Below are 27,999 nucleotides of genomic sequence, written 5' to 3'. Positions count from 1 at the left end.
ACAACCTCAGTTCCAGACATGGCAGCACTGAAGCAGGAGCATCGTTATGGGCTTTCCTGTGGAAAAATCAACAAGAATTCCCAGAATAAAACACTTTATCATGTCAAGCTTACAGATACTGCCCTCCGAGCACTCGAAGCCTATCAGAATCTCAAGGTAAGCTTTAAAGTGAATTCACTTCGTTGCTGTGTGTTGAATTTCCAGCTTGAACACCAGCTGTAAGGTGTCCAGCGGAACAGTGTCACTTTGCTGTTTCGACATGAATGAAGAAAGTTTTCAAGCAAGTGCGAAACTGTTCTACTTTCAAGCCCGAGCAGTCCACAGAATCCCCTAGTTTATAAAGATGTGCTTTGAAACGTTTGCGTAGACGACGGCATGTCCATTTTTAAGCCTCGGTTTGATCATCTGGTTATCTGATCTATAACCTAAGTTGTTTGGTAACGACGTTCCAGATCGTTTAAGTAACTGTCCAAGCCGTGCTGGACGGCTGGCTAGATCTCGTTTTATTTGTGCGAAGAATCGAGAAAATAGATTAAGATTCGCATCATTTATTTCTTAATAATTCCAGCTTTACCCCCCTGGTGACTGGCAGCGTAGTCGTTGGGTTACTTATGAAATCATGGCTTTCCGTTTCCAGTGAAGTGCTGAGGAAATGGTGATACCAATTTAACAAACTTTTCACTTTTTCATCATCATGAACGGCAGGCTTTTTTTTTTTTTAAAGCCGATCTCCTTCATTTCACGAGGAAATGTCATCTGTGCCAAGTTCTGCTCGTCAACGGTACTGGCTGATCTCTCTGAAAACACGACTCGCGGGTCTCAGAAACGCGTATTGTTCGAAAAACACACTAATCCGTCGCCAGTAACACAGGCTCGATCTGTCGTCTTCTTGTTTTCGCTCCGTCGGCGTTATAGGCGAGAGTTGCACCGAGAGCAATTGGGATGGCAAACACTGACTTCCTTAGAAATCGTGAGCCTTTCCTTATTTTATAAAATCGATTTTATGAGAAGAGAAAGCCCCTGCCAGTAAAGAGAAATGGGGAGGAGGAGGAGGGGGGGGGGGCGTCCTCTGACTATATAGTATTTGGACGTCCAGTATTCTTTTAAGATTAATAAATCCTTGAGCTATAATTAAGCTATAAAACATTTCTTACACATCGAATATGTGACCAGACACACAACAGAATATATTTAATGATGAACACTCACCTACAAAAACACACTGCTAAGCTGCCTAAAAAAAAAAAGTAAAAGTTGTTTGTTTCTGTCTTGAAGAACGGGACTTTCGTAATTGAGTCCGGAATTAAGTATAACTGCAATTTTGAGTGTTCTAGGATATAGTTTTGTTTCAGGCCGTTTTATATCGGACACACGGGCTGCTATTCTAAAGTTAAATTCCCCCACAGTGCAATCAGTTGCTCAGTTGGAAGTCCACAGACGCCAGCTGGACGGAGTGTTTGGAGTATTCCTCCCAACCCCCAGCACTCCTCTGCCATTGGTTGTTTTTTTTAAACCCCTTTCTCTCTGTTGTTTTTTTTTCCCCTTGCCTATTGGTTTTTTTTCCATGTACCTGTTTGCCTATTGGTTGATTCTTTACGTCCTCTCTATTGGTGGTTGGAGTTTTTCCTTTTTTTTTTCTTTTTTTTTTTTTTTTGCTGTACTTCTTCGCTATTGTTCTGCAGTCCAAGTGTTTGGGCGACCTGTTCGTCCCCCCTCGTCTGCTCCATAGGTCACTGGGGACAGGGCCAACTGCCTCGTGTTCTTTTTTAAAAAAAAAATTTGCTTGACTAAATCAGGCCGTCATCGAGTCTCTCGTATTCATTTTGTCTACGTTTGGCTTTCTGCCACTTGTTACATTGAACATAATCCTACATGAGAAGTATTGCATAAGTTTTTCTGAATTATTTTCTCTGAGTGTGTAGTATTGCACTCATGATCCTTATATTCTATATGAAATTTAAGCATAATGAAGAGATGTTTTTTTTCTCCTTTTAAAATGCTTCCCAATTTTAAATTCAGGTTATGTCAACAGCATCAAGCAATTTAGTTTACAAGTAGCTCTTCATTGATATTGTAGATGTTTCAGTATCATGTTGAACGACTCCTTTTGTTCCAAATAGGTTTGCAGTGCTATTTACATTTAGCAGAGTCTTTGTGATAAATTGTTTTGTTGTTGGACATAACTTGTCATTTTTAATGATTGAAATTTTTTTTAATTCATTTTTTTTTTTCCAGGGGTCTTTACCAAATCAGCCATCTATTTGCTTCAAAGAAAACCAAGGGGTAAGGAAGAAAAATTCAGTTCTGCAGTTTTTTTGTAATCTTTTTTTTATGTGAGTGAAAACATTAATGAATGTTTATATTCATAATTTTTTTTTAAAGCACTTCTCACCTAGTTAAGATCGTGTGATCCAGTTTGGCATGGAAGCCAGCGAGTGATCGGCCTCACTGCGCTGGCTAACGGTTTAGGTACAAGCGGGTCCCGTCCGAAGAGGCAACCCTAATCCCTTGTTAGTGCTGATTGCCTTGATGAAAGTGACTTTTCCCTTTGCACAAGTGTTAGCCTGTGAGATAGCATGGGCCTAGGAACACTAGAAAGGGCACCCTTTTTCCTTGCACTTCCTAGTTAGGTTACTGGGTCAGACTGGCAACTGGGGAGGCTTTGTCTGAATACTGCTGGAAGGCCTGTTTGGAGGGGTGTAGTCAGAAGGGGAAGACAAGGGGGACTATTATGGCTCCGCCCCTTTCTTTTTAAGCCCCTGGGAGCCTTAGTTTTCTGCCAGTGTTACATTTGTAGAGATATATTCTGTCTAGTGTGTTTTTTAGATCACCTCCACCACAAACTATTAAATTGCATAAAAGCATAAGCAAGCAGTACAGATTAAAAAGTTAAATATTGAGAACATATTTTAACTGCTCTCATTCATGGGTTGTTCTCCTTTAGTAAGTGTGATCATTTCAGTATTAGTCCATTACATATTCAAATTGTGAGAGATGAAAGCGAGCAACACACACACTCGCACTCATTCCCTGCTGACAATGAGTGGCTTGGCTGGCGGAGAGGGTATTAATGAGAGTTCTGAAGCCATGAGAGAGATCAGATTAAGCCTCTATTGTGGAGGAAAGTGATGAATGTGGCAGACTGGAGCACATATGATTGAATGCTGAAGCGTCACAGCAAGGTGACAGACGACAGCGCGGTTTCCGCACGGAGCGGAATAACAGCTTTATTCCTCTGTAACCCATCAATAGTATTAATACGTGGTTTATCGCAATTCAGAAGCAAGTTTAGGGAATGTGTTCCACAGCATGCGGAACACTTGTGGTGTTGGCATACAAAAATACTGTGAACCTCCTTTGACTAAAAATAGCGAATGAGGAAACATAGTCAGAGGTATGTAAACAAAAAGTGGTGTCTATTTGGGCACAAGCTTTCGGGAAAGGCAGTCAACATTTGAAAGTCTCCGTCTGCCTTCTAAACATATCTGCCGCAGGTCAGTCTGCTTCCTGCAAAGGCTACCGGTGCCATGCTGCCCGGTACCATCAGTATAATGAGACTAGGAAATTCCCATAAACACTTCCCTTCACAGAATTTCATGGTGGAGGAGGATAGTTAATTTCTGAAACTGTTTCCTGCTGAGGGTCGTCAGCCAAAGCTTTCTGTTGCTTTGCTGCTCTGAAACATCCCTTCGAAGTACACTGCAGCTTATCCTGGCTCCACTGGTGTCTGCGGTGAAGTGCGAGGAAGAGGCTGAAGCTCGGCTAAGAAAGCCTGCACTCTGATGCAGAAGCACGCAGGGAAAAGTAAATAAGACAGACTTGTAGGAAACAAAGAGATCATAGTACAGGCTTCCTCAAATATTACCTTGACAGGCTGCTGTGTGTGCGGGTTTCTCTCGTACCTTGGCAGTAAAAGGCTTGTTTGAAGCAGGCTATTCTTTAATTTTAACCAAGTTAGATGTCATTTCCCATACTAAAATTGGTAAAGATCTGCCGAGTCCTTTTATTTTAAAAAAAAAAAAAAAAAAAAAAAAAAAATTGAGCTTGTCTGGAGTTTTAAGTCAAGCCAAATGACAAGAACTGGAAATGTGTTTAAATATCTACTGGAGAAAAATGAAGGGGGTGGGGAAACACTGAAGTTACAGGGTTTCACTTCACAGTCCAAAGAAAGGACTAAAGCAAGTAGTCATTTTGGCTTTGGGTGTTATTTATAATGACCCTTGTATAGCTGGGAATTTTGCATCTTGGTGCCTGTGTGCTTATAGTGAGGCTCTGTGCGCTGCCTTTGTCACGTTCGCTATCCTGGTGGAGCTCTCGTCTTTATCATACGCTCTAGGGGGGTTTATATTGAATGGATTTTGGGGAAATTTACAGAATGGTTGTGAGATATTGAATTACTGTTAACATTTTGTTTGCCTGTGATTTAGCCCAGTTTGTATGTTTCAAAAATCTGTCCTGTTGAGACATTACAAGCAGTTATATTTATCACTTTTCCATAATTTAAGATTTTTTCTCATCTTTCTTTTAAAGAAATAATTTGAATATTTTTATATTTGTACAGTGTTTTCAACCAAAAGCAGACTGACAGATTCATAGTTATTTTGAATGTGTTGGACACCTGCAGGGGTCTTCCAGTCTGTGCTTTTCCCTACAGTAGTATGTTGCACTGTGTAAAGAAAGTAATCATTCTGGGAAAGAAACTATCCCAGTAGCTCACTCCCTGTCCCCAGGGTGTCCCAGCATGGAGGTGTTGTGTACACTCCAGTCTTGTATGAAATTGGAAACCACCCAGTTTGATTTGTTATTTTAGTTTAAGTCAGTTGTATATGGCCACAGAAGAGGATTGTTGCTGTGCAGATTTCGTGTAATGGATGGCCACTATACTTCATACTTATATAATGCTTCATCACTGAGGTGGGTTTTCATCGTGTTAAGAAGGTAGCAAGAGAGTGCGTTCCTCCCAAGGGCTTCTTATAATGGCTTCGTGTGAAGGAATACTTCCCCGGGCAGGTTCCCTTTGACGGTTGATGGATGTGCTCTGCAGGAGACCGTGAGACAAGAACGCCGAGGTTCTTGTTCCAGGCATGGCTGAGCTCTGCTTCTCAGAGAAGGTGTTGGCTGTACTCTCACACACTGATGGGGGTGTACAGCTCTTTAGTCCTTCGAATGACAATGGTGGGAATGCAATTTAAATGCATTTCATCCTCGGTGGGGGGGTTGTCCCACGTGCCCCTCAAAGGACACATGGTCCCCTTTTAGCTGTGCGAGGTCCAGCTGAGGCTGGGGCCAGCAGGAAAGGAACCTGAATGCCCTTGCTGCAAAACTGCACACAGCTGTCTGCTCAGAATCCATACTGATGGGCTTTTGTACTTCACAGTGGAAAGTGTCATGGAGTATAATGCACTTCTACCTGCAAGAACTCTCATGAAGAACCAATGAAACAAAATGTTCCTTTGTGTCCTGCTTTGTGGATATGTTCTTAATGTCTTATGACGCCTTTTTTGAAAGGTGTGCTGAGATCCTATGTGTTTAACTTATTGTGAAAGAAATGGTGACCAGATGTATGTTGTAAAGCGGTGCATGCTTCATCCTTTGTCATTTTGGTTTCTTTCAGCACGTTTTTAAGTGTGTGGGCTTCATGGGGGGAGAATGGCAACAGTTAATTGCTGTAATTTCGAAGCAGTAGACTTCATGAAAATAATCCATGGAAAATAGTTAAAAATAGTTTTAAAGTTGGTGTATAATTGCAGTGATATGTTGAAACTTGGCCTGAAGGGAAGCAAGACAGGCATATTTTGGTATTGAAAGTGTAATGGTATCCTGCATTCCTTTGTGTATTATGATTGTGTAAATGTCAGTTTTTGTTGTATAAAGCTGATCTCCCAGTGCTTATGAAAGCTTTACATTTTTCAAACAGATTGTATCTTACCAATAAGAGTTTGTTTTGAATGATTGTTTCGCAAACCTGTGCTTCTCTGTGTCTGGCCATGCTTGTAAGCAGAATGAATGATTCATGGGATTATCAGATCTGCATCCAGGGGTTAATGCAGTGCATCACTTGGAAAACACTGGAAAGAAAAGACCATTCTGAGTATGATCCACATATTATTGGGAAGAACATAATCTACACTTTAAAATAAGTGACTCCAGTAATTGTGTTGGCTGGAAGAGTGGCGCTACTCCCTTCTGTGCACATTAAGAGGTTTTAAACCATTAAACACGCCCCTTTGAGCCTGAAGTGCATGCTGCCTAATTCCCTCATGTGAAAACATTCATTATAGTAAAGCGATGGAAAAGGAAAGACAGCCTCCTTTCCGTTATGCTTTCCACAACCGGTTTGCCGATGGGGCTGCAACTGCTGACCCGTGTTCTGTCAGAATATGTCATGCTTACTGTGGAGCGTGTTGATTCTGGGCGAAGTGACCCATAGTTTGAGCTTGGTGGGCTGGCCATCAAAGCAGCCACACAAATTTTCTTGTAACAAATTTTTCTTGGCATTTTCAGTTCTATGGTGGTGGATAGATCCTAACACAGCAAATCGCCTTTTCCTGGAGGAAAACCTTTCCAGCATAAAATCCTCCTCCAGCTGCCTTCAGCATTAAAGCAACTACATGGTCCCAAGTAAAATGCTGAATGAAAATTAATGGAGAACATTTACATACACAGTTGATTATGTGCAGCATCTTCATTGCATGACAGGCCCATTAATCACATATTGCCAGCATGTGGAGGGGGAAAATGGCTCTAATGGCTTTAGTGCATTGCTTTTGTGTTCATTATCATTTATGGATCCATTGTGTATTAAGTTCATAATATTTGTCTACATGTATTGTCAGATACATGTACATTTTTCTCATTTGTTTTCATGTAACAAATGAAAGCACTTCAGTGTCTAAGTATGCTAAAATGTCCTGTAATTTTCTATGGTTAGGTTCCATGTGCTCTAAACAAAGCTGAGAATTTAACCTTGTTACTTCTTGAGGAACGCCTAATCATATTTTGCCTGCGAGCCAAAAGTTTGAGGTTTCAAGTGGAGAATGTATAGTTGCATCCCTTTATGGAGATGATGCAGCTGAGGGGGATATGTGACATGTTAGAGCTGCCATTACTAAGAAAATGACAGTGGACCATGAGACTTGCATTGGCAATGAAGCTGGCAGGTTGCCATGCAAATTGAAGTGTATGGAGCTTCACTCAACTGCTATAAAGCAGTACTGCTGTATATATGTGCTAAAACCAAGATTGACAGATGGGCAGCTTGCTAAGTGAAGAGAACTTCACTTGACTCATTGCACATTAAACCAAGATAAAGCCCCAACTAAAGTAAATTTATTTTTAGCACTTAGTAATTGCTATCGTTTGTCTGTGACTGGATGCAAATTAGTTTAATTGGCTGAAGGCTAAGGAACCTTATTTATATATGGGTAAAATATGGCTTATGGGAAGACTGTGCCCTACTTCCAACCAAAACCTTTCCAGTTAGTGTAGAACTGGTTTTAAAATTGCCCAGATGAAAAGCTTCATATGTACATGATGGCTGTTAATGTGTTACACAAAATTGAAAGTGGTGGAAGAAAACTTTCTTAAAATCAGTGAGATTAGTGGTAAAAGCACTTACTAAAAAAATCTAATTTAGGATATGTGATTGGAAATAGTTAAAATTATCAGAATAATCAAGAAGACTTAGAAATAGGACCCACCAATGTTGTTAATATACTGCATTATTTAAAAGCAATGTAGTTTTAACGTGAAACTTAACACTTTGAGTGCTGAACGTGTACGGTGGAAGTACTGCCACAGATATCGTTGTCTTTTTGACAGTTGTAAATTTCCTGCCTCACAGTAGCATTTTTCAGCCTCCATGGTTAATTGAGGAAATCCTAAAGGGGTGGTCTATGTGACAATATGGACATGGAAAATTTTTTTTTTCCCCCCCTCCTCCTTTCTTCAGTAGAATGACAGTATACAAACAGGGTCTATGGCAGCATTTACTTGAATAGAAATGTAACAAAGTAATGTTTCAGTAAAAATGGCTTAACTGTCATCAGGTAGGGACAGGACGGTGCAGTGGCGCAGCAGGTTTGGCCAGGTCCTGCTTTCTGGCAGGTCTGGGGTTCGAGTCCTGCTTGGGGCGCCTTGTGGCGGACTGGCATTCCATCCTGGGTGTGTGCAATCCTCCTCCAGCCTTGCGTTCTGTGTTGCCGGGTTAGGCTCTGGTTTGCCGCAACTCCGCTTGGAGAGAGAGAGGGAGAGAGGTCAGGCAAGTTTACTAGCCTGCTAGATGGAAATGGTAGAGAAAATGCATGCTATTTTAAAGGTGTAAGGCATAGATCAGAATTTCTGGGCATCACTCTAGAGCTGTACTGATGGCAAAGGTCAAAGACATATTTACTGAAACATAATGACACTGTCAATAAATGAAGTTACCAATTTTTTTCCTCATTCCTTGTAACTTCATTCAAAAAAGTTGAAAGTACTCAAAAGCAACCTGTAATATTAAGCTACTTGCACTACTTTACATATTTATACATCTGGGTGTTTCTTCTTATGGTAATTGCTTTCTAAATAAATTGAAATGTACTATAGCAGGAAGTGAGATTCAGTCCTGAGCCTTTGGCATGCAGGATGTTGGCTCTATGCAATCTGCTCTCTTACAGCATGGTACAGCCTGTTAAGATATTAATAATAATAACCTGGAATTTAAGAATTATTTTTAGCTACTTCCTTGCCCTTTTAACCATTGCAAGCCAGGAGTATGTTGCTTGAATTGGTTTACTAGGTTTCCATATGCCGTTCTACAGAAATTTACATTATTCACTGGTTGAATTATCATAGTTTACCTGGTTTTTAAGTTCTGTAACAGCAGGGGGTGTTAAATAAAACTACCATTTTCTACAAAGTATGATTCTAAACATTTGGTAGCTTGAGACAAAAGCCTCATTACGTATATTTAGATTGAGACCTTGGTACTTTTTTGTTACTTTGGAAGCTTATTTTTTTTTTAATACCTCTGTGGCATCTCTTTTACTCATGATGGACACCTCTGGGATATTTTAGAACATTTTGGTGTTTTCATGAGGTTCTTTCCAAACATCATCTGTACCACCAAGCCCTGAAGGAGGAACAATTTCATGTTATGATTCACATCCATATGATTCTAACATGCAGAAATAATAGGGGGAAACCATTTAAATTCTCCATGAGTGTTTTAAAATTGTAGTCAACCTGCTTTTCCCTAGTCTTACTGAAATAATATACCGAATTATTAGTGTCAGCTTTATGTTAATGCACTTGTAAATCACTGTCTACAGCTTTGTAAGCATGCTGTATCTCGAACCATAAATATGTGTAAAATGGAAACAACTAGTAGCTTAATGGTTAGAGCTGATGCCTTGGACCCAAAGGGTTCCAGGTTGGAATCCCGCTTCCAGAAGTAGTGTCCTTGACATTGGTACTTGCCTGAAATTGCTCCAGTAAAATTACCCACCTGTATAAATGGGTACATAATTGTAGGTAACAATGTTCTCTCTTCAGAGAAAATGTCAACTAAATGTATGAATATACAGTAGATGTACAAGCAAATATTTACATATCTCATACTATTTTTAATTCTTCCCCCCCCATGGTCTACTCACTCATTTTCAAATTCTTTGCTTTGGTTTTTGAAACCTTGAAGTAAGCTGTTTTGACAGACACTAGCTGAGGAGTTTGCAAGTTCTCTTATGTGACTAAGTTGCCCATGTATTTACATTATTTGGCTGATGTATTTCTCCAGAGTGATTTAGTGGTAAGCTTCTTGTAATTTCCCCCCCATTCTTACAGCAGCTATTCCCACAATGTCACCTAAAGCCTGCTTGCATGTGTATCTGAGTGTGATTATCCTGTGATGGACTGGCATCTCATCCAGGTTAAAATCTGGGTACTGCAGAATAAAAACGCATGTAAGGTTGGCGATACTGGTAGTTTAAAACTGTTTTAATTTTTATTGTAGATTTATGTGCAGTATGAAATTGTTTTCATAGCATTTAGGTTTTACAATTTGTGGGCAAGAATATTTCATAGATTGCTGCATACAAGTATTTTTTGAGAACTTGAATGATTTTTCTTGAATTACTTGCTGTTGTGGCAGACAATCAAATTTAATGTAACATCATAATGTAACTTGGCTCACCAAAAGTCCCCCCCCCCCCAACCAAGGCATCCAGAAAGCTTGCATTTTTTAGGTGTAAGTATAAATCTCAGGGCATTTAATGACTATTTTATTCAGACTTTATGTTCTGCTGATACCTACTCTGAGACCGATTCATAAATTTGTTGGGAAAAGTGGTTATGGAAAATTTCAATTTAATATTGTTTTTTATGGTAGTTTGGGGGGGACTGGAGCTGTTTAATGTCCACTGGAAACTTCCAGGGTTATATAGTTTTAATACAGATGTTTGAGTAGAAAATGATACAAAGCATGACAATCCAGGCCTAAAAGAGTGTGACAGAACTGGTCCTTGGATCACAAGTGCCCTTATTGTCACATTGCATGAATTTCCATGGTGTTTGTGGGAGTGATCGGAGGGGAAAATACACCCTGTAGTGCCAGGACTATGTCCACGTGCTGTGACTGCCTTGACTCAGCATCTTTGCAGCTCTGGCACGCAACGTGGGCTGCTGGTGGCTATAAGGACATGCTCGTCATGTCTGACAGCAGCTGGCTTGGTTGGTGGGTATGACGAAACAAGGTGTTAACCCCTCGAAACAAAGGGAATTATACATAGTCCACAGTCAGGGGTTCAGCTTACTTTTTGTAAGTAAGATTATGTGGATAGAGAGAAGAATAAAGCATAGAGGACAGTTGCCTTTCTTGGGGGGGGAGATCATACTAATGTTTCACCCAAGTCTTGCTGTTGGCAGTTGCTAATGCTCCGTGATCCGTGATCGACACAGTCCTGTTCTGGACACAGAAATTGGCTAGCATTTAAATGTAAATTGCCTTTCAAAGAGTTGCTGGGGACTAATGAGTTAAGTGACATCTGGTAATAAAGAGAGAGAAGGTAGCTGTGAAGGAAAGCAAGGTGCCACAATTGATTGACCCAAGCTTCATTGATTAGAGGAAGAATGTGAAGTGTGTGCAGGAGCAGAGGCAGGGAGGTTGTGTGTGTGTGTGTGTGTGTGTGTGGGGAGAGGGATGACTGCTGAGTGGGATGCTTGGCTGGGGAGCTGTGTTCAGGGCAGGCAGCAAGGCAATTAGTGATGGTTAGGATGTGTGTTCGAAGATGGGGATCTAGCCTTTGTCTTTATAAGTGTGTCAGTAGTATATTTCAAACACACATTGTGTCTGACTTGTTGCCTTTTTTTTTTTTTTTTTTTTTTGTGTGTGTGAACACTGCATTTGGTGGCATTTGTCACAGTGGGCCCTAAAGATGTAAGGTGTGTTCTTATAACTGTCAAAGTACAAACGCAAATCCTTGTAGATTCCTCCACAACCGTAAGTGAAGGCATATAAATACTTATCGGTGGTGCGTCTCATACGCTTTGCGCAAGGTATGCTTGCGAGTGGGTTGTGTGCGCACGTTTTAAAGCGAAACAATAAGGGATGGGGGTAGGGTGCACATGGAGGCTGTAGGGTGAGCTGTTTTGGCAGTGTGCCAGAGAAATGGCTTATGGCTGCACTGCATGACTGGGCATTTGTGATAGAGAGAATCCTGGAGGCGACTGCTCGCAGCACCGTGGGGTTGTGTGTCTGTGTGTGGAGGGGGAGGATAGAATCAATTATTTACCACAGATCAGTAAAGATGTCTCTGCCAAGGCCACAGATTGTCCCCTACTTGACTGATATTAAAGCTACTGCTGTTTTTGACATGAGATCAACTGAGTTGAAGTTATTACCCAAACAAGCATGCATGTATTAGGGTTTGGCCCTCTGTAAACATTATTGCTAATGCCAGTTCTGTAGTATTTCAGTTTTATTTTTTCTCAAATCAACTAGTTTTTGTATTTGTTCCTCAATCAACTTTTACAGAATGCTGTTTCTCTACAGTGGCTTTTTGTGTTTGGTGTGCTTGTCTTTTCCTCATGAGTAGCAGTGACACAGTGGTGTAGCTTGGCCTGCAGTTCCCTTGAATGCTTGCTAGGAGGCACTATTGTAGAAATCCTTCTGTCAACAGGGGTACAGTGGCACTTAATGCTCTTCATGCTTTGTTCAGCCAGTAGTGCGCTGCAGTTCCCATTAGAGGTATGGGGGCTTTTCTGTCTACCCAAGTGATCTTACTTACACCACACATACCTTTGCCTTACTGGTGACCTTATGCGGTAATGGCAGAATTATGAACAAGTAGTCGAGGTTTTAAGGACATCCATGATATCATTATTAGCTGTTATTTATTTTCTTCCCTGGTTAGGATAAGTCAGCTTTCACATCTGTCTTTCAGTTGTTGGAATTAGACATCACATGTGTGCCAGGTCCTCTTTGTCCGAGGTAAATGGAGAAGGGAATGGTAAAGTACTTATTGATTTGAATTTAGTTCCTTTCATCAGCCCTACTTAAACACTGGCTGAGGGATTTAAGTTTCTGCACAGACAGCAAAGGAGTAGTAGGACAGCAAGAATTCATATGGATCCATGATTGTTTATTGAACAATAGATTCAGTTACATAATTTGTCTGTAAAATATCAGTTTCTACTGCCATTGTTTCATGTTGGCTGCACCCCCATGCTATAAATAATCAGAATTAGTTTCCGAAAAATAAGCACAGATGTGTTCCCTTTTGGCAGGTCTCAAAGTCATCATTCCATCGAAAAACAGTTTATAACTTTATTTAAAACAAATATTCACGTCAGCAGGATGGATACTTTCCAGCTTGTGTATTAGTGTTGCACCCTAATTGAAAAATGGCAACACAAAACAGAGGAAAAATATGGACTCCTCACTGCAGAACCCTTCTCTGTTGCTGTAAAAATAAAACATTCATAAGGATGCCCCCCAACCCCCTTAAATTGATAGTTTTCCCAAGGACCCTATGTTTCCTTTGCACTACAAACAGCCAGAGTCCTAGTATATTGAGAAATCTAAATGTTATTTCTTCTGCATGTTTTTTTTTCTTCAAAATTAAATATTTTAATTGTTGAAGGAGAACTGGTGGATTCAATGTAACTGTGTAAGGCATCTGTTCATATGTAAGTGTGTAAATACACCTCTTGCTTCCCACTGGACCACTTGAATGTCCTTGCCTTGGCACTAGTGGGACCCAATAACAGCCTTTTGGTCCATTGCATTGTAGATGCACTGATGTTGAGTAACACTTTGACTGTCAATGAATTATGGGTTGGGCCAAACTGCATTTTTTGTGTGTGTGTGTGTGTGTGTGTGTGCGCGCGTGCGTGTCCCATGTTCTTGTGTTCAATTTTTAATTTGGTAGAATTTCTAAGTTAAAATTTACAAGTATCAGTATTACCTAGATGTCAGAATGAGGAATTTCAGTTCATTGTAGAAAATAAGTGACAGCCACCTTTGGCCAGCACAGCCAGTTAAGTTTGTGTAATGTGCTTATACAGACACAATTTTTCTTAATGTTTGATAAATACACAGTAGGTAAACTTTATAAAAGCCTCATGCGAAAGGCTTAACTAGTGCTTCTTGATAGCATTAACATAATGTGGAACATCACAAAAATCAGTCAAAGCACAAAGTCCTGTCTGTGTTTGATCTCTTAGGATTTACCAGCTTTAGGTTTTCACATGAAGTGATGAGCAGAACAAGATAAACACGGTTGTAAGGCTGGATAGTTCTGTGGTTAAAGCTAAAGGTTACCAGTTCAAGTCTCTTTGATATTGTATTTCAGTGAGGTACATACCCTGTATTCTAGTAAAACCAGCTGTGAAAGTGCATCAAATGGGTATTGCTTTTATATGTATGAAAGCATTTACTAGCAAGTCAGTAGCCTCAGGATATTTTTTTGAATTGTAGAACACTCCCTGAAATGTATTAATTTTTCATTCTACAAATGGAAATGCAATGGAGAGAGCTGTAGAGATCATTAGAGCCCTGATGATAAAGAACTGTGGATCTCAAATGAGAAATAGCCTTCACTGAGTCATAGCAGTCATCTCTGGCATCGAAGGGTCAACTGAGGAAACGCTTTTGTCCGTGCTTACGTAAGTTTGACTTGTGCGTGTGTGTGGAAATGTGGGATGGGCTGATAAGAGGCTGGTCTCAGTGGGGCTATCATTGATCTACTGAGGGCAAAGTCACCGCCAACAAGCAGCAGGAGTCAGCTGGCCCTGTGCGCTCTTCGTGATCGCGGTCCCATCGCAGCACATGTGTAGAAGTAGACCTTAAACAGAAAGCCAGTTGAGGTGTTGCAAATGCTCTTTTTATATCTGCTGGCAGCTTCGGAAATCTCCAAACACTTATGACAGCAGTACGTAGAGCAGTATGGGGCAATAACTTTTGTTTCTTCCGCTGTGGTTGATTGTTTAACTGACTGCTGTGAAAATTGTCTGCCTTTTTTCACCAGATAATTTATTCATTTACTTTAGGATATGTTCACTCTTATCCCTGACAAAACGATGCATTACTGTTTTCTTTGTGCTGTGGGCACATCTGAAAAAGGTTGTGTGTGTGTGTGTGTGTGAGTGTTTACTATTGAGATAAACAAGCCTTGCCTTTTCAGCTTAGCAGTGCTGCAGTGGATGCCACGGTGCGGAAGTTTAGCTGTTGTAGCTGCCGCTTTTCTCTAAAGCGGCTTACAGTGTTAGATGTACTATACTAAGGTACTTAGAATTATTTGCTCATTTATACTGCTGGATATTTTACTGTATTAATTTGGGATAATTTACCTTGTTCACTGGTACTGCCACAGCAGTGGGATTCAAACCCAGGTCCTTCAAGTGAAAGGCAGGAGCTTTAACTACCTACTGTTCACTCTTCAGAGGGACAACGACCAGCACATTTTACATTTTCCTCCAAGCTTTATAGTGAACTGGTACTGGCTCCTAAGTGTTTGCTTGCATTATTCATCTTGCAGGGCTTTATGGGCCAGGTGAGATTCAGCCCATGGCTCCTCAGGGTCCTTCCAGTGGCTTTTTTGGGGCTAACAAATGGATCTTGGAAAAGGGTGGCAGCGTGTGTAAATGCTTACAATAAGCAGAGAAGTCGTGGACCTGGACCTGGGTCCCTTCGCCTCAATGGAGTGACCTGCCAGGGGACTATATACTGTTAAAAACACTCTGTTTACCAAAGGAGATTTATTTATGGCAGCACAGTTGAAGTTTAGCTCTAACTCGAGCTCCCTGTGCAGGTGCTCCTGTGAGACAGTAGAAAGTAAGGACTTGGAGAAAACAAAGGGGAGGAGGGGTACATCTGTCCCCCTTGTACTGTGTGCTCCATGGTGGTATGGTGTGACAAGGGAAATTAAGGAGAATGCTGGAGAAGCTCCTCAAATGCTTCTCAGAAGCGGAGCTCGTTGTCTTGGGTCTAATTACACAGATGTTGTCCGGATGTGTTCTTTTTTTCATGTTTCCTGTAGTGGCAGAAATTGAAGTACACAAGTGTCTACTGAAATGGGCTTTGGAACAGCCAGTACTACGCTTGAAGAGAACTGCTCAGAGTAATTGCTTCACGAGGACATAACATTCAGTGATGAGTTTGAGGGGAACATAGTGTTGTGCTGCATAACACTGTGTTTCTGAAAGGAGCACCAGGGTTCTGCTTCTCGCGAAGCTTTTGTGTCGAAATTCTGCTGATGTTAGTGAGAATTAGGCATAATGGACATGTTATCCATTTAATTTTTCCAGTGACAAAAAAGGTTATTAAAATGGGTTTAGTCTAAAATGACTAATGGAGTGACTGAAAAAAAACTCATTTATTGGCTGGGATGTCTTCTGTTAAAGAAGCTTGGATTGTCCAGTGCAGTTGATTATGGACAAATATTCCTTTGCTTGTGTAAAAATAAATTATCGCACTGAGATTACTTGAAGATCTGTAACTTTGTTTTTCTTTCTTATAGTACATCAAGATTCCTGCTGTGTCTGCAGATCCCCATGGTGCTCTGCGTGTTTTTTCCTTTTATCTGGACAAGCCTCAGGCTAGCTTTGACTGTATTCACCAGTATGTCTCCAGGTAAGCATAGCTGCATCTTGACCAGCAGCACATCTGTCATGGCCTTTGTTCATAAAGTTATCCCATGCTTTGTCAGTGTGATTCATTGCCAATGATGTTATCACTGCGATGATGCTTTCTCTTGGCAGTAACTGGTTATCCATGATTCTGTGTCTTTAATAGAACTTTTTAAATACAACTGTAACTGATCCTGACAATATTAGTAGCCTTGATCAGTGTATTTACCTTCAGCTAGGTACTTTTTTAAATTATTTGAATGTTTGTCACTGCAAGTTGCCTATAATAGACATAATATTTAAAGGCGCTTTGAGCAAAGGTATTGGTTGGATGAACGAATGCAAATATGAATGATAACTGAGAGCTGGAACATGGATTGAATTTGAGGGCCAGGATTAGTCTCCTGGTGCTATGCAGCAGCACTGTGTGGCTCAGCACTGGAAAGGCTGTTTGCAGGGCTCAGAGCAGGAGGGTTAACTCTCAAAGGGCTGGTTTGGTGCCAGCTGCTTCAGCTGCACCAATTAGGGAAGTGTGTGAGCCAAGAGCAATATGACCACACTGTAATCTCACTGAGCACCAAGCTCCATTTACAGGAAGGAGAACAACAATCCCACAATTGTTCTTTGCTCCTTAAGCATTCTTTTTTTTAACTAAAGGTCAAGATGAGTTCTGTTGGTAAATATTCTGTTCTGTTAATCCACATTTATGCATATTAACTTTTCTACTGTAACTTTTTTGGTACCCTTGATGTGACATTAGTTTAACCTTTGTTTTTGAAGTCTGGAATTGGTCAAGTCAATCTGATTCAGACTGGAGATTAGTAGTTTGCCAGTTCTTTGAACGTTTAATCATTCCACTGTTGCTGGATGCTGATCTGAACATAATATGCAGGCCTAAGAACTACCCTTTGATATCATTGTTCTGTTTTTGCTGCTGTGCCATTGTATTCTGGTGTTTTCATAAATTCTGTAATATTGCACAGAACTGCTCTCCAAGGTCTCACTTCCTGCCTTTTTAAAATTTAAATAACCCCAATGGCTATTAGAGCACTCTAGACATCTCAACAATCTGTTACCTCTGGTCAAATCAAGCATTATTGCAAATAATTTTAAGTATCGATAGATATTAGTTTAATTTCAAATTGTTCCTGAACCTACCTATAGAATAATGTAATGTGTTTATATATAAACAATGGAAAAAATTAAGATTAATTTGCACTATATGTGGTAACACTTTAGAATCTAAAAAAGTAAAAGCAAGAATAAATATTCCTGCTGGTCAGAGGGATTTTTGCAGTTTAAAATGCAGATGGTGTGACTTCACTGTGCTTCAGAGAAGGCAGGTATTCTGTACTTCATCATGAGCTTTGTTGTCCTGCTTCTCCTGTAGTGATGGCAGGGAGCAGCTGGAGTGCCAAGGCAGTATTCAGGACAAGATCACGGTGTGCGCCACGGATGACTCCTATCAGATGACCCGGGAACGAATGTCGCAGGTGGAGAAGGACATCCTGAGCAGATCAGCCATTGAGATCAAGCCTGGACCAACGTATCAGAGTAAGTCTTTCTGTAATTTGCTCTTCAAAACAAAAGTTTTGTGCACAGACAACATATTGCTTTCTTTGCTTTCTCTGTTAATAGCACATCAGGCTTTTCATTGTTATACATCCTGTTCTATATGTCTACATATATAGAAATGTAGTCTGGCAAGAATGACCTTTTTTCCTGCCCTTTTTTTCCCCTTAATTTTAGTATGGTATACTGGCCCTTTGGAAGATACCTGCCTTGGTTACTGTGCAGGCACCAGCAAGACTCGCACAGCATGGATTTTTTTGCTACAATTTACTTGGATTTAGCTATTTATAAGTAGCCTTTCACTAAAGTGAAACTGTACTTGGAATTTTCTAAGGGGGGTTTGCACCACTGTTCCATACATTCCTTGGGATGCTAGTTTTTGCTGTAAAACTCCAGCTGTTTACTTTCAAAACAGACCTTGTCTAAAATTACTTGTTCCTCATTTACTTTTTAGGGGGGAAAAAATTGCTAGAGAAGAATTTCCATTGTGACTTTTGAGTAAAAGGATTTGATTACACAAAATGTTTTGTTTCTTTGAGTATTAGGTTTGTGTGTGTGTGTGTGTGTGTGTGTGTAGTAATGCTTCATACAAAATGTATGAATTGTTAGTATATGGATTTCAGGACTTGATGGCAGACTAAGAGTAGCTTTTACTGGTGTCTAGTCGGATAATAAACTCTAAATGCCATGCTTGTTTGCTTTTTCTGGGAAGCAGTAAGTGTAACTATCGGATTTCTTTTAAATAAATACACCCTCTTAGGTCGACAGTCTAACGTTTTCATCGTGGTTTATTTGGAGTTAAGGTCCTTCCCCCCTATTTCTGCTGTCAAATTTATTCTAAGTACAGATGAAAGACAATATATAGTTAAGTGTGTTCGAATTATAAATATAGCAGTATGAGGTTTATAATGGTCAATTTCTGCCTTTTTTTTTTTTAAAAAAAAAAAAAAGACAAGCTGTTTTTAAAGTACTGTCTGCTCCCTTCTGGTGAAAATGGAATCTGTTACCGCAAAATGTTCCAGTATCCGGGGGGGGGGCAACTAATTTAGATGTTCATTACTGAAAATGATATAATTTGCTTGCAGTGCAAAACCAGAATAATATTTTGAAAATATCATAGAAATAAATGGCAATGCAGAAGCACTTTTCTTTGTGCTTGTTACAAAGCCATAACTCACATCAGTATGTCTTTTTGCAAACATATTCCAATATTACATTGGACATGCTGATTCATGCAGTTATTGAATGAACTTCTTCCCCAACTAGTTTTTGAAAATGCAAAGTTTATTATAGAAATTTGCTGTGAAATACTACTTTCAATCTGGATGCCTTGACAAGTCCCAAACCAGCAAAATTGCCTGGAGTGCTTTGGAGGGTTTAAACACAATTTATGAGTAAATCTAAAATTGGTATGTTCTGTAACAGTTTTATTCCACAAGGACAGACTTAACGAACACTGATATGATTTTCATTTCGTTTTGCCTTTAGGGATTCTTAATGTGACAAGCAGTGCTATCATCAAGCATGTATAAACCCATTTCACTTGATCCTCTAGTTTAGCTGCCTTATTTTGCATCTAGATGAGTAATTCTGGATCTGTGAGCAAGTTTTTTGCTGCATTTACCATAACAATGATGGATACATGTTAGGACATGAACTTTTTTTTAAAGCTTGACGGTGTACACACAGGGAAAGTTCTTGGCTCACAATGACCTTCAGATTGGAGCTTAAACTGTAAGGAGATTATGATAGTGAAGTGTCCAAGTACTGGTGTCTCATTGGGGTTAGTGCTGCCCCCAGTTCTGCAAAGGCAACAAAAAACAAATTAATAGTTTGACTTTTGGAAAAGATCCTGTTTACCTGAGGTGCATTAAGTTATAATGCATGTGGGTTTTTTCCCCTCCCCCACAGGAGTTTAAAGAAACTCCACTTTAAAGCTATTCAAGCTGTGCCCTCATACACGTTTCTTTTTATGGGTGTGTGCAGACCATGTCAAGCAACCCAGTTCTTATGTTTCTTGTGTATTTCCTGCCTCTGCTCTTCAGAGTTTATTCTGCAAAATCTCTTATGAAGCCTGTAAAGCTATTTTCTTTGTTTCTTCTAGAGGTCTTTTTCATCTCTGGGCCACAGTTTTAGTTTATTCTTGTAATGTCAACTTTGCAGCCCTATGGTCTCTTACAGAGCTTTGACATTTTGAACCAGTTTCAATAAACAGTTTACCGTAGTTATATCCAAGTTATGGCTTTGTCTGCTACAAACTATCAGTCTGGGACATTCCTGTTAATTGGCCAGAGCACTAACCTTGTACAGGTCTTATGAAAAACACAATAGTGGCTGTCTGGTAGTGATGAAGGTCTTACAAGATTTTGTGCTTGTTTCTAGGTAAATACTCCAAGCTTCAGCGGAAACTAGGCCCGAGCTCTGGCTCAGACGGCTTCAGCAGGTATTCCCCCAATAACAAAAGGGTGAGCACACAAGGCGTCCTGACCCAGAAGCCACTGCGGGATCGCGTCATTCACCTGCTGGCCCTGAAGCCTTACAGGAAACCAGAGCTGCTGCTGTGGCTGGAGCGTGAAAGAGCCAGCCCCCGGGACAAAGTTGATCTCGGCTCTGTGCTGGAGGAGGTAGGATCTGGTCACCGATGTCTGGAAACTGTTTGACAAATTGCACATTTTATATGGCCTCCTTCCATCCACCACCTGGGTTCTAGGTTTATATGGTCTTTTAGTTTTTATCAATGGGGCAGCAGAAGTACAAGTTAGAGCTCTCACCCTGCAGTCAAAGACCAGGGTTTGAATCCCTGTTTCTCCTCTAGTACAGCTGATCAAAGTACTTACCCTGAATTGGTAAATTACCCTGATGTATAAATGGCTAAGAAAGTAGCTTAGCATGGAAATGTAACATTGTAAGTTGCTTTGGAAAAAATGTCAGCTAAATTAATGTAAATGTCTGCTATAAGTTAAGAACACAAGTTTAGCTGTGTTAATGTGAAATTAATACAAAGGGATATTTTATGCAAGCTTTTTTTTCTGGAGTATTTGCTTTTGGGTTGTGTAATTTAAATAGGAGCATGGCCTGCTTTAAGCATGAGGTTTTTGATCTTTGAAAGGTCTCTGCAGGGGATGATTGTCAGCTGTAGGCATTCCATCCCTCCTTACAAAGGGAGATGTGCTGGGGGATCATTCTTTCCCAGTTCCACTGAAACAGCCTCTGCAGAGTCAACTTCCTTGAGACTCAGTGTTTCAGTGTGACTCTGTCTCTTGGGGGGGACTAAAATGTATTTAGACAGTTGAAAATCTTCCAGTGTATGAAGAGATCTGACTCCTTTGTGGAAACTAAATTTTCTCTAGAGTTTCTTAGGTAAAATTTAAGAATTTGGATTACTGTAACTGTCGCAGTTGTCTTGATTTGCTGTATGTATTCTCCTGAGACTGATTTCCTAATGGAGTTGACACTTAACCACAGGCACATTGCAGTAGTTGTTGTTGTTTGTGTTTTTATGAAACAAGCCTGGTCCAGATGTCTTTTGTTAATGTATCACCAAAGACTCATTTGTCTCTGTCATAGGTAGCCAAGCAGAACCCCAAGGACCAAAGCTTCACCCTAAGGGATGAGTTTTATAGGCATGTTCAGAGGGACTGGCCAGGCTACCAGGAAGAAGAGAAGCAGTTTATTCACAGGCTGCTGGCAAGGTGTACTTTCTTAGCCTCTGCACTTTATCAACACCTGGACAGTATTTGAGGACAAGTTCTTAAGCAGTTTTTGCATTGTCATGTCTTACCCCTTTAATATATTTTCTGGAAATGGGAGAACTGCAGTTTGAACAACTGGTCAACATGAACACCTTTACTGTTAAACATCTCTTTTAAAAGAAAAAGCTTGCTAACTGCACTCTAAGCTGCCATAGACTGCTTAGCCAGAAGCAGTTTCTTGCAAAGTTTGTCACAGTAACCCAGTATCCCAAAAATGCAGAATTTCCACTTCACAAAAAGTACTTACTGAGGCTTCAACTTAGTGCTGTGTCCCTGTGACAGAAAAAACACATGGCGGCATGAATAATGCTAACCCTAATCCTGTGAGAACTGTTTTATCATTTAAAAGGACAGTTGGAGATCTGGTTAGCAAGACAACACTGAGGTGTTTAGATATCTGCTCAGAGACCCACTAATACAGTTGCACTGGCCTTGCACTCTACTGTAAGAGGATAGTAAGGTCATTAGGCCAGCTAATTTACTTATTACAGAGAAGGTATTTTACATGCTCCTTTGTGTAGTTTCCTGAGGCAAACAGTCATTACCTTTTAATTATTTATATATCATAGGAGAGCTAATATACAATTTTATACAGTTGTCTAAATTGGAATGCATATTCAGAAATTGCATAAAGAGGGCTGTGCATGAGATTCAGATTTTACAGTGCTTGAACTTTTATACTGGAAGAGTGACACTTCAAAATCCTTGTGTGCTAAGATGATACACATCAGAACACGCTTAACTTCTCTAAAGTAAACAGTACTTCCACAAAGTATTAAAGGTGTGTAAACCTTTGCGGAAAAAGGCGCTGAAAGATTTTTGGTATTTGTTTTTCACTTTAGTCTTATATCAAAGTGAAATGATTTGTCATAATTTCAGCCTTTAGATCAACTAAAGCAAAAATTTTAATTAGGGATATATAAACTTATCTACACTTACATTCTTTGCCCATATTTTACATCAATCTGCAGGTTCTGTTTGTCCTATTGTTTAAAAAAAAAAAAAAACTGTCATCCTTTCCATCATAACCATGTAATCATATTTCAAAAGCTAGTTTCCTATTTATTAAGGATTTCCTCCAAGACAAAAGAGAACTGAGTGCCTTGGTTTTACAACCACAGAGACAAATATGGGTCACAGGAGAAGAGAGATTTCCCTTTTTGATAATGGTGTGGTATATCTACGGAAGGGCCTGCAGGAAGGAGATTGTCACCGCACAGAGAGAGCAGACTGGCACTATTGTTGTGGGCTGCCTCTATCTTACTGGCATGCCCAGCTCAGGCTTGCCAACCCCTGCAGATGTTCTCTTTTCTTTGAAATGTGGTGGAAGCAATGGGCCCTGTGTAGACATGCCGGGACAGGTGTTTCTCCTGCCTGATCCCTTATGCTCCTTGTATGTTGTTGGCCCCTGCCAACACTGCCGTTTCTAGTATTGCTAATGTATTATTGCAAAGAAACACCTTTTTGTTCTTTCATGGTGTGGTTAGGTGACTGAATTTAATTCTGTGATATTAATGTGAGCAATTTCCCCTGCTATCCTGGGATATATTCTTAAGTACATTTTTCATTTGTTTTGTTTTTTGTATGTAGCTGGATCTTTTGTTAGCAGTTTTTCTGAGGGGCTCTTAACTGCCAGTTTACATGTAGCAACCTTTTCTCTCCCCCCCCCCCCAATTCAGGAAGTTGCAGCCAACGGTGAACAGTAGCCAGTCAAAGGGTTTTCAGCCAAACCCTTCAATGCACAAAACCTCAGGCGAATCACCCTCTCATCTCAGCCCTGTCAAGAATCCTGCAGTGGTAAATTACTGGCCTTGTGTAAATGTAATTTCTTTTATGCATACATCCCCCTAACTGTTGTTCAGTTCATTATATATCTGTTAGCTCTTTTGAAAAGAGCTGAAATCCCAAACTGATGAAAGATGAAAAATAAGTGTGTCCTGGTGTATTCATCAAGATCACCTTGTTAAGATTGAATATTAATAAGAACTACTTTACTTTCCTTGCTCAGAAACGCCCAGTGCCTTCTGAACTGGAAAATCAGACTCACAAGAAGCCCAGAGTATTGGGGCAGTGTTTCCATCCACATCTCTCCAGCGAACCCCTGAATCCCACAGGAGTCAACACTGTCCTGACCTCTCTTCACCCCAGTTTACATGCCAAAACAGAGTCTCAGAGCACGAGCAACCATGTCTCGGAGAGCCAAAATGCTTTACTTCCAAGGCCGAAGTTCAGTGGCTCCTCGGAGGTCCACAAACCAGAACGAGTGGAGCAACCTCCAGCTGCATCTGGTCCCAAGGCCCCCGGGACCAACCGCTCTGTTGGCACTGAGGAGCAGCAGCTCCCCAGCAGCCAGCACAAGAAGAAAAAATCCAAAAAGCATAGAGAGAAGGAGCGGGAGCGTGTGAAAGACAGTGAGAAGAGCGAATGGCTGGAGACCAGTCCGGATCAAAAGCACAATTTGTCAGCTCTTAATGGTAGGAGGAAACGGACAGTTCATTAATTGCTGATGTTGGTGCTGAGACATGCACAATTCTTCCACTGGAAATACACTGCATGTGTAACCCATATACTGAAAGTTGTATTTTCTTGTTTCCACTTAAGATTCATAAATATTTCTTGTGGTTAGTTTAAAATTAATTTAATCCAGTATTAATTATTAAAATAAGCAGAACTGAAATGTAACTGATCCCCGCCCCCCCCCACCCAAGCTTCAGACTGTTTCTGTGGGGAATAATTTTGTTCTTGTTCCTAAGCCAGTGTCATTTGTACAAGTGGGTCTGAGTTTAATATTTCAACATAGTACAAATAAATCTGCCCTTAACACAAGTCGAATGTGTCCCGAGTTCAGCTCCAGCATGTCTGCCTACATCCAGCACCCCCTCGATTCCTTACTACCCTGGCCACGTTCTGTTAATTATTGACCAAGCAACAGCTGTGGCTCACATCTCATCTCCTAATGCCCCAAGTACACTCTTCAGTCTGGAAGCTTAGTCACAGCTTCCCTGGAAGCAGAGCTGTTATCTGTGTCCATGACAAATCATCTCAGAAGCTGATATACTGTTCTGTGGAGAGTAGCATGTATCTTTTCTGTGTGTATCTGCAGAGCAAGAGAGTGCAAATACACCTGTTAGTCCTCCCCCTCCGGAAGAGCTGCCTGATTACTTACTGTGAGTAAACCCAGATTACCCATTTCTCCTGAATGTAAATTTCTGCAGGCTACTTCTCTAATTCACAGCATTCATAAAATTAATACATGGCTGAAAGATATGGGAGAAACATTTTGCAGAACATGTGATTATTATTACATCAGCCATTTATGATGTTACACCATGGTGACAAAGCTGATATGAAAACATGTCAGATATTGAATCTGAAACACAATTTCATAAAAGCAGTTTTCAATCTGTAGCACCACCTTAAGGTGAAAATGAAATTGCACTTGCTGTCATTTGAACAAACATAGAACCAGTTCAGGTTCAGCAAATTAATGCTGGGATGAAGTCTGAAGCAATGTGTGACAGTAAATGATGAATGTCTTCTCAGGAAGTACAGTGCCATAACAGATCCAGAACAGCGTCAGAAATACAAGGAGGATTTCTGCGCAGAGTATGACGAGTATCGGGATCTGCATTCCAGGATCCAGAGTGTCACAGAGGTGTTTGTTCAGCTGGGTTCAAAAATAAAGACACTGTCACCTGGATCACAAGAGTATAAGGTACAGGCCAAGATCCTGCAGCACATTCTGTTCACAGCCAAACTTATTTCTTGGGTATTTTTCTAAATGACTCTCCTTTAGTGTTGAATGCTATACCATTTTGTCATGTTTAGTTTTACCACATTCCAAATTAAGTCTGGAATGCATCACTTCATAAATGATTAAAAAATCCTTTATTCACATTGCTGAGACCCTTTAATTCTGTTACTTTTTATGAAATCTTCAGATTATGGAAGACCAGATATTGGAGAAATACAGAAAGTATAAAAAGGTAAGAAATTGAAGTACTATTTGCACAGTGTCCAAACTAAGTCTTAAGTATAAAGTCTAAACTAACAGAGGGGGGGAAAATCACATCAACACTTGGTTGAAGCACCTTCATCTTTTTAGCTTGAGAGATCCACATTCAGGACTGGAAATTAAATCTGAAAGGCAACTTTTTTTTAATCTATACAACTCTTACCACGTTTGGTTGCTGCTTACCTCTGTAGAAATGCCCTGGCTATCGGGAAGAAAAGAAGCGCTGTGAATATCTGCACCAGAAGCTGGCACGCATCAAGGGCCTCATAATGGACTATGACCAAGCCCAGATGACTTCATAGCACTGGTTTACCCTCTGTGAAGCAATCGGGACCAAAAAAATGGCACCTCAAAGACTCCATGCTGGGTTACAGCCAAGTGCAAAGGGTCTCCTGGCACCCTCTGTGGTGCATGGACTGTATGAATTTGCAGGGGAAGCACTCCCTTCTTGGATCCTCAAAAGATGAAATGCATAACTATGTTCACGTCATATTCTCTGCCATTCTGTCTGGCTACTGTCATAAAATCTGCCCCAGTTTATTTGGAATGGCCTAGGACATACCTGCAATGATTTTTATTTTTCTATAGGTACAATGTATGTTAGATTCTGCAGGGTGGGATTTTGCCCACATTTCCAGGTATAGCTTTTCTCTTTTGACCCAAGATGAAAGACCTCATTCATGCTAAGGAGCCCCTTTTGCCATGGATAACTTATGACCTTTCCACTGTCAATTATTTGCCATATTCTGGGTTTTGATATTTTTCTAAAATTTAAAAATATAGACAACTTTTAAAGAGTAAGTTAATCATTGGAGATGGTTACTGTATAACCAAAATTTTTCTATATATTTTCTAAATCAAAACCCCTCTCAATTTGATACTCTGGACTTCCATCCTAATATCCATAAGGGCAGAATCTCCTTCCAAGCTATAAATTGGGATGAAGGGGTGGGTACTCTTTGTGTAACCCAGGATCTGGGTCAAAGAAATTATAGCTTTAAATGTGTAAGCTTAGCCATGGTTTAGTATTGTTCATATTTTAGTTCATATTTTAATTCATATTTTAACATTATTCAAGGGTCCATGAAAACATTTTTAATACAGCAGTTACTGCTGGACTTATCAAATACTTTACCTTACATCTTATGTCCTTAATGAAAAATAATGCATAGTCTTTCAACCTAATAGCACAGATTAGAATTGAGGAAAATGGCTCAGAAGAGCTGTATCATTATTAAATAACGGCTCAGTTTACCAGTGTGCTAAAATATCGTCTTATTGTTCATTTAAAGTTTATTCCTGTTTTGCTGGCAGAATTTCAAAATGTAGTAGCAATGCTCATGTAAGACTTTGAGGGCATTATGCTTGACAATGTTTATTTCAGCTTTATGCAGCAGTTAAATGCAAGCTGAAATGGATCTAAACCAGAACTGTAATTTTTAATTCTCTGAAGTTCAGAATGTTTTGTTTGGTCTAACTTTTTTTGTGTAATGTGTGAGCCAAAATGGAGGGACCAAGTATCAAAGTCATAGTAAAACTGTTCTGACACAAGTCCTAAGCTAATGAACCATGTGAAGTGTTTTTGCTCTGTGTATACCTGATTTTTTTTTTTTCTCCTTCCCTCCCCTCCCCCCCCTTCCCAAACTTTTGGCCTTGCTTATTTAAGACACTTGAACTACTGATTAATTTATTGAAGTTCCCCCAATGCACAATTCCCCAACACAACACCTTGCATTCCATTGTGGAGTTATGGAGACATTGCTGCTGCAGCCTCTGAGCCTCCAGAATGAGAAATTATAAAGAAAAAAGTCTTACACCCAGGCACTTGCATTACCAGCCTGACTGTAGCACCTTGAATTTAACAGTACTCTGGTGTTTTGGAGTATTTTGATTGCTTTCTCAATGTTAACAGTTCATGTATATGAGTTCTTTAGGCTGCCACATCTCCATGCCACAGGTTCAGCAGTACTGTGTTTTTAAGGGAGTAGAACTGGTCTTGTCTGCAACGAGTGAATGAGCAAGCAGAGGGACAGGGACTTTGAATTAATAGGTAATTTTTTTTTTTTCCAGAAATAGAATTGCCAAAATAGGATGGGGTCTACTCTAAGTGTTTTAAAATGTTTGTGCTACTGTATGTATTGGTTTAAATGCCTTAAGTAAATAGGCCACAAAAAGAACTTGCCTCCAGCTTGTCACATCCCATTGAGTCTGCATGAATGCATTTTGAAAGTTGTGCTTTTGTTCTTCATTGTAAACAGTGACTGTCCTGTCATGCACATCAGTCAGTTTTAAGTATTTCTCTGCTATATACATTTCTTTTATTTATTTTTATGGGAGAAGGTCAAAACAAATGGTTTGCCTTAATATACTAGTCTTGTAATACACTGTATGGTCTTGATGTTACACAGCTTAATGATTTTAACATGGTAATGTATTTTCCTTTTATTTAATAACTTATTTCTTTGAAGGAATTCCTGTATCCAAATGTTTTTGTCACCCAGTACAAACACCTTCCACCACAGCTCTTGATGTAGTTGCCCTGATAACTGTTTAATC

The 27,999-nt window shown here is 40.0% G+C and overlaps 2 protein-coding genes across 2 annotated transcripts in view; one reads left to right on the top strand and one right to left on the bottom strand.

Annotated features, from left to right (window-relative positions):
• Positions 1–1,227, bottom strand: part of fkbp16 (FKBP prolyl isomerase 16) — a 35,527-nt gene extending 34,300 nt beyond the window's left edge. Inside the window, exon 1 of the mRNA XM_018763898.2 lies at positions 1,210–1,227. The gene's annotated coding sequence lies outside the window, so the exon portion shown is untranslated. The remainder of the gene's footprint in view (positions 1–1,209) is intronic.
• On the top strand, positions 14–27,055 carry LOC108941218 (RNA polymerase II elongation factor ELL2). The gene is made up of 12 exons (XM_018763897.2): positions 14–156; positions 2,236–2,283; positions 15,996–16,108; positions 17,495–17,658; positions 20,059–20,300; positions 21,244–21,368; positions 23,108–23,225; positions 23,437–23,902; positions 24,532–24,595; positions 24,972–25,143; positions 25,370–25,414; positions 25,635–27,055. The coding sequence occupies exons 1-12, from the start codon at positions 19–21 to the stop codon at positions 25,743–25,745; spliced, it is 1,806 nt and encodes a 601-aa protein (XP_018619413.2). The 5' UTR covers positions 14–18; the 3' UTR covers positions 25,746–27,055.
• The last annotated feature ends 944 nt before the right edge of the window (positions 27,056–27,999 follow it).

Source organism: Scleropages formosus, chromosome 11 (genome assembly GCF_900964775.1).
Source record: "Scleropages formosus chromosome 11, fSclFor1.1, whole genome shotgun sequence".
NCBI classification, from domain to species: Eukaryota; Metazoa; Chordata; class Actinopteri; order Osteoglossiformes; family Osteoglossidae; genus Scleropages; species Scleropages formosus.
Note: the sequence above shows the minus strand (reverse complement) of the source record. Positions and strands in the feature narration are given on the sequence as shown.

What these genes read in the sequence shown, in the direction of transcription:
- LOC108941218 (XM_018763897.2), top strand. Translation starts at nt 19, where the DNA reads ATGGCAGCACTGAAGCAGGAGCATCGTTATGGGCTTTCCTGTGGAAAA. An exon ending in AAGCCTATCAGAATCTCAAG is followed by an intron (nt 157 to 2,235) that starts GTAAGCTTTAAA and finishes TTTTTTTTCCAG; the next exon opens with GGGTCTTTACCAAATCAGCC. An exon ending in GAGCTGCCTGATTACTTACT is followed by an intron (nt 24,596 to 24,971) that starts GTGAGTAAACCC and finishes ATGTCTTCTCAG; the next exon opens with GAAGTACAGTGCCATAACAG.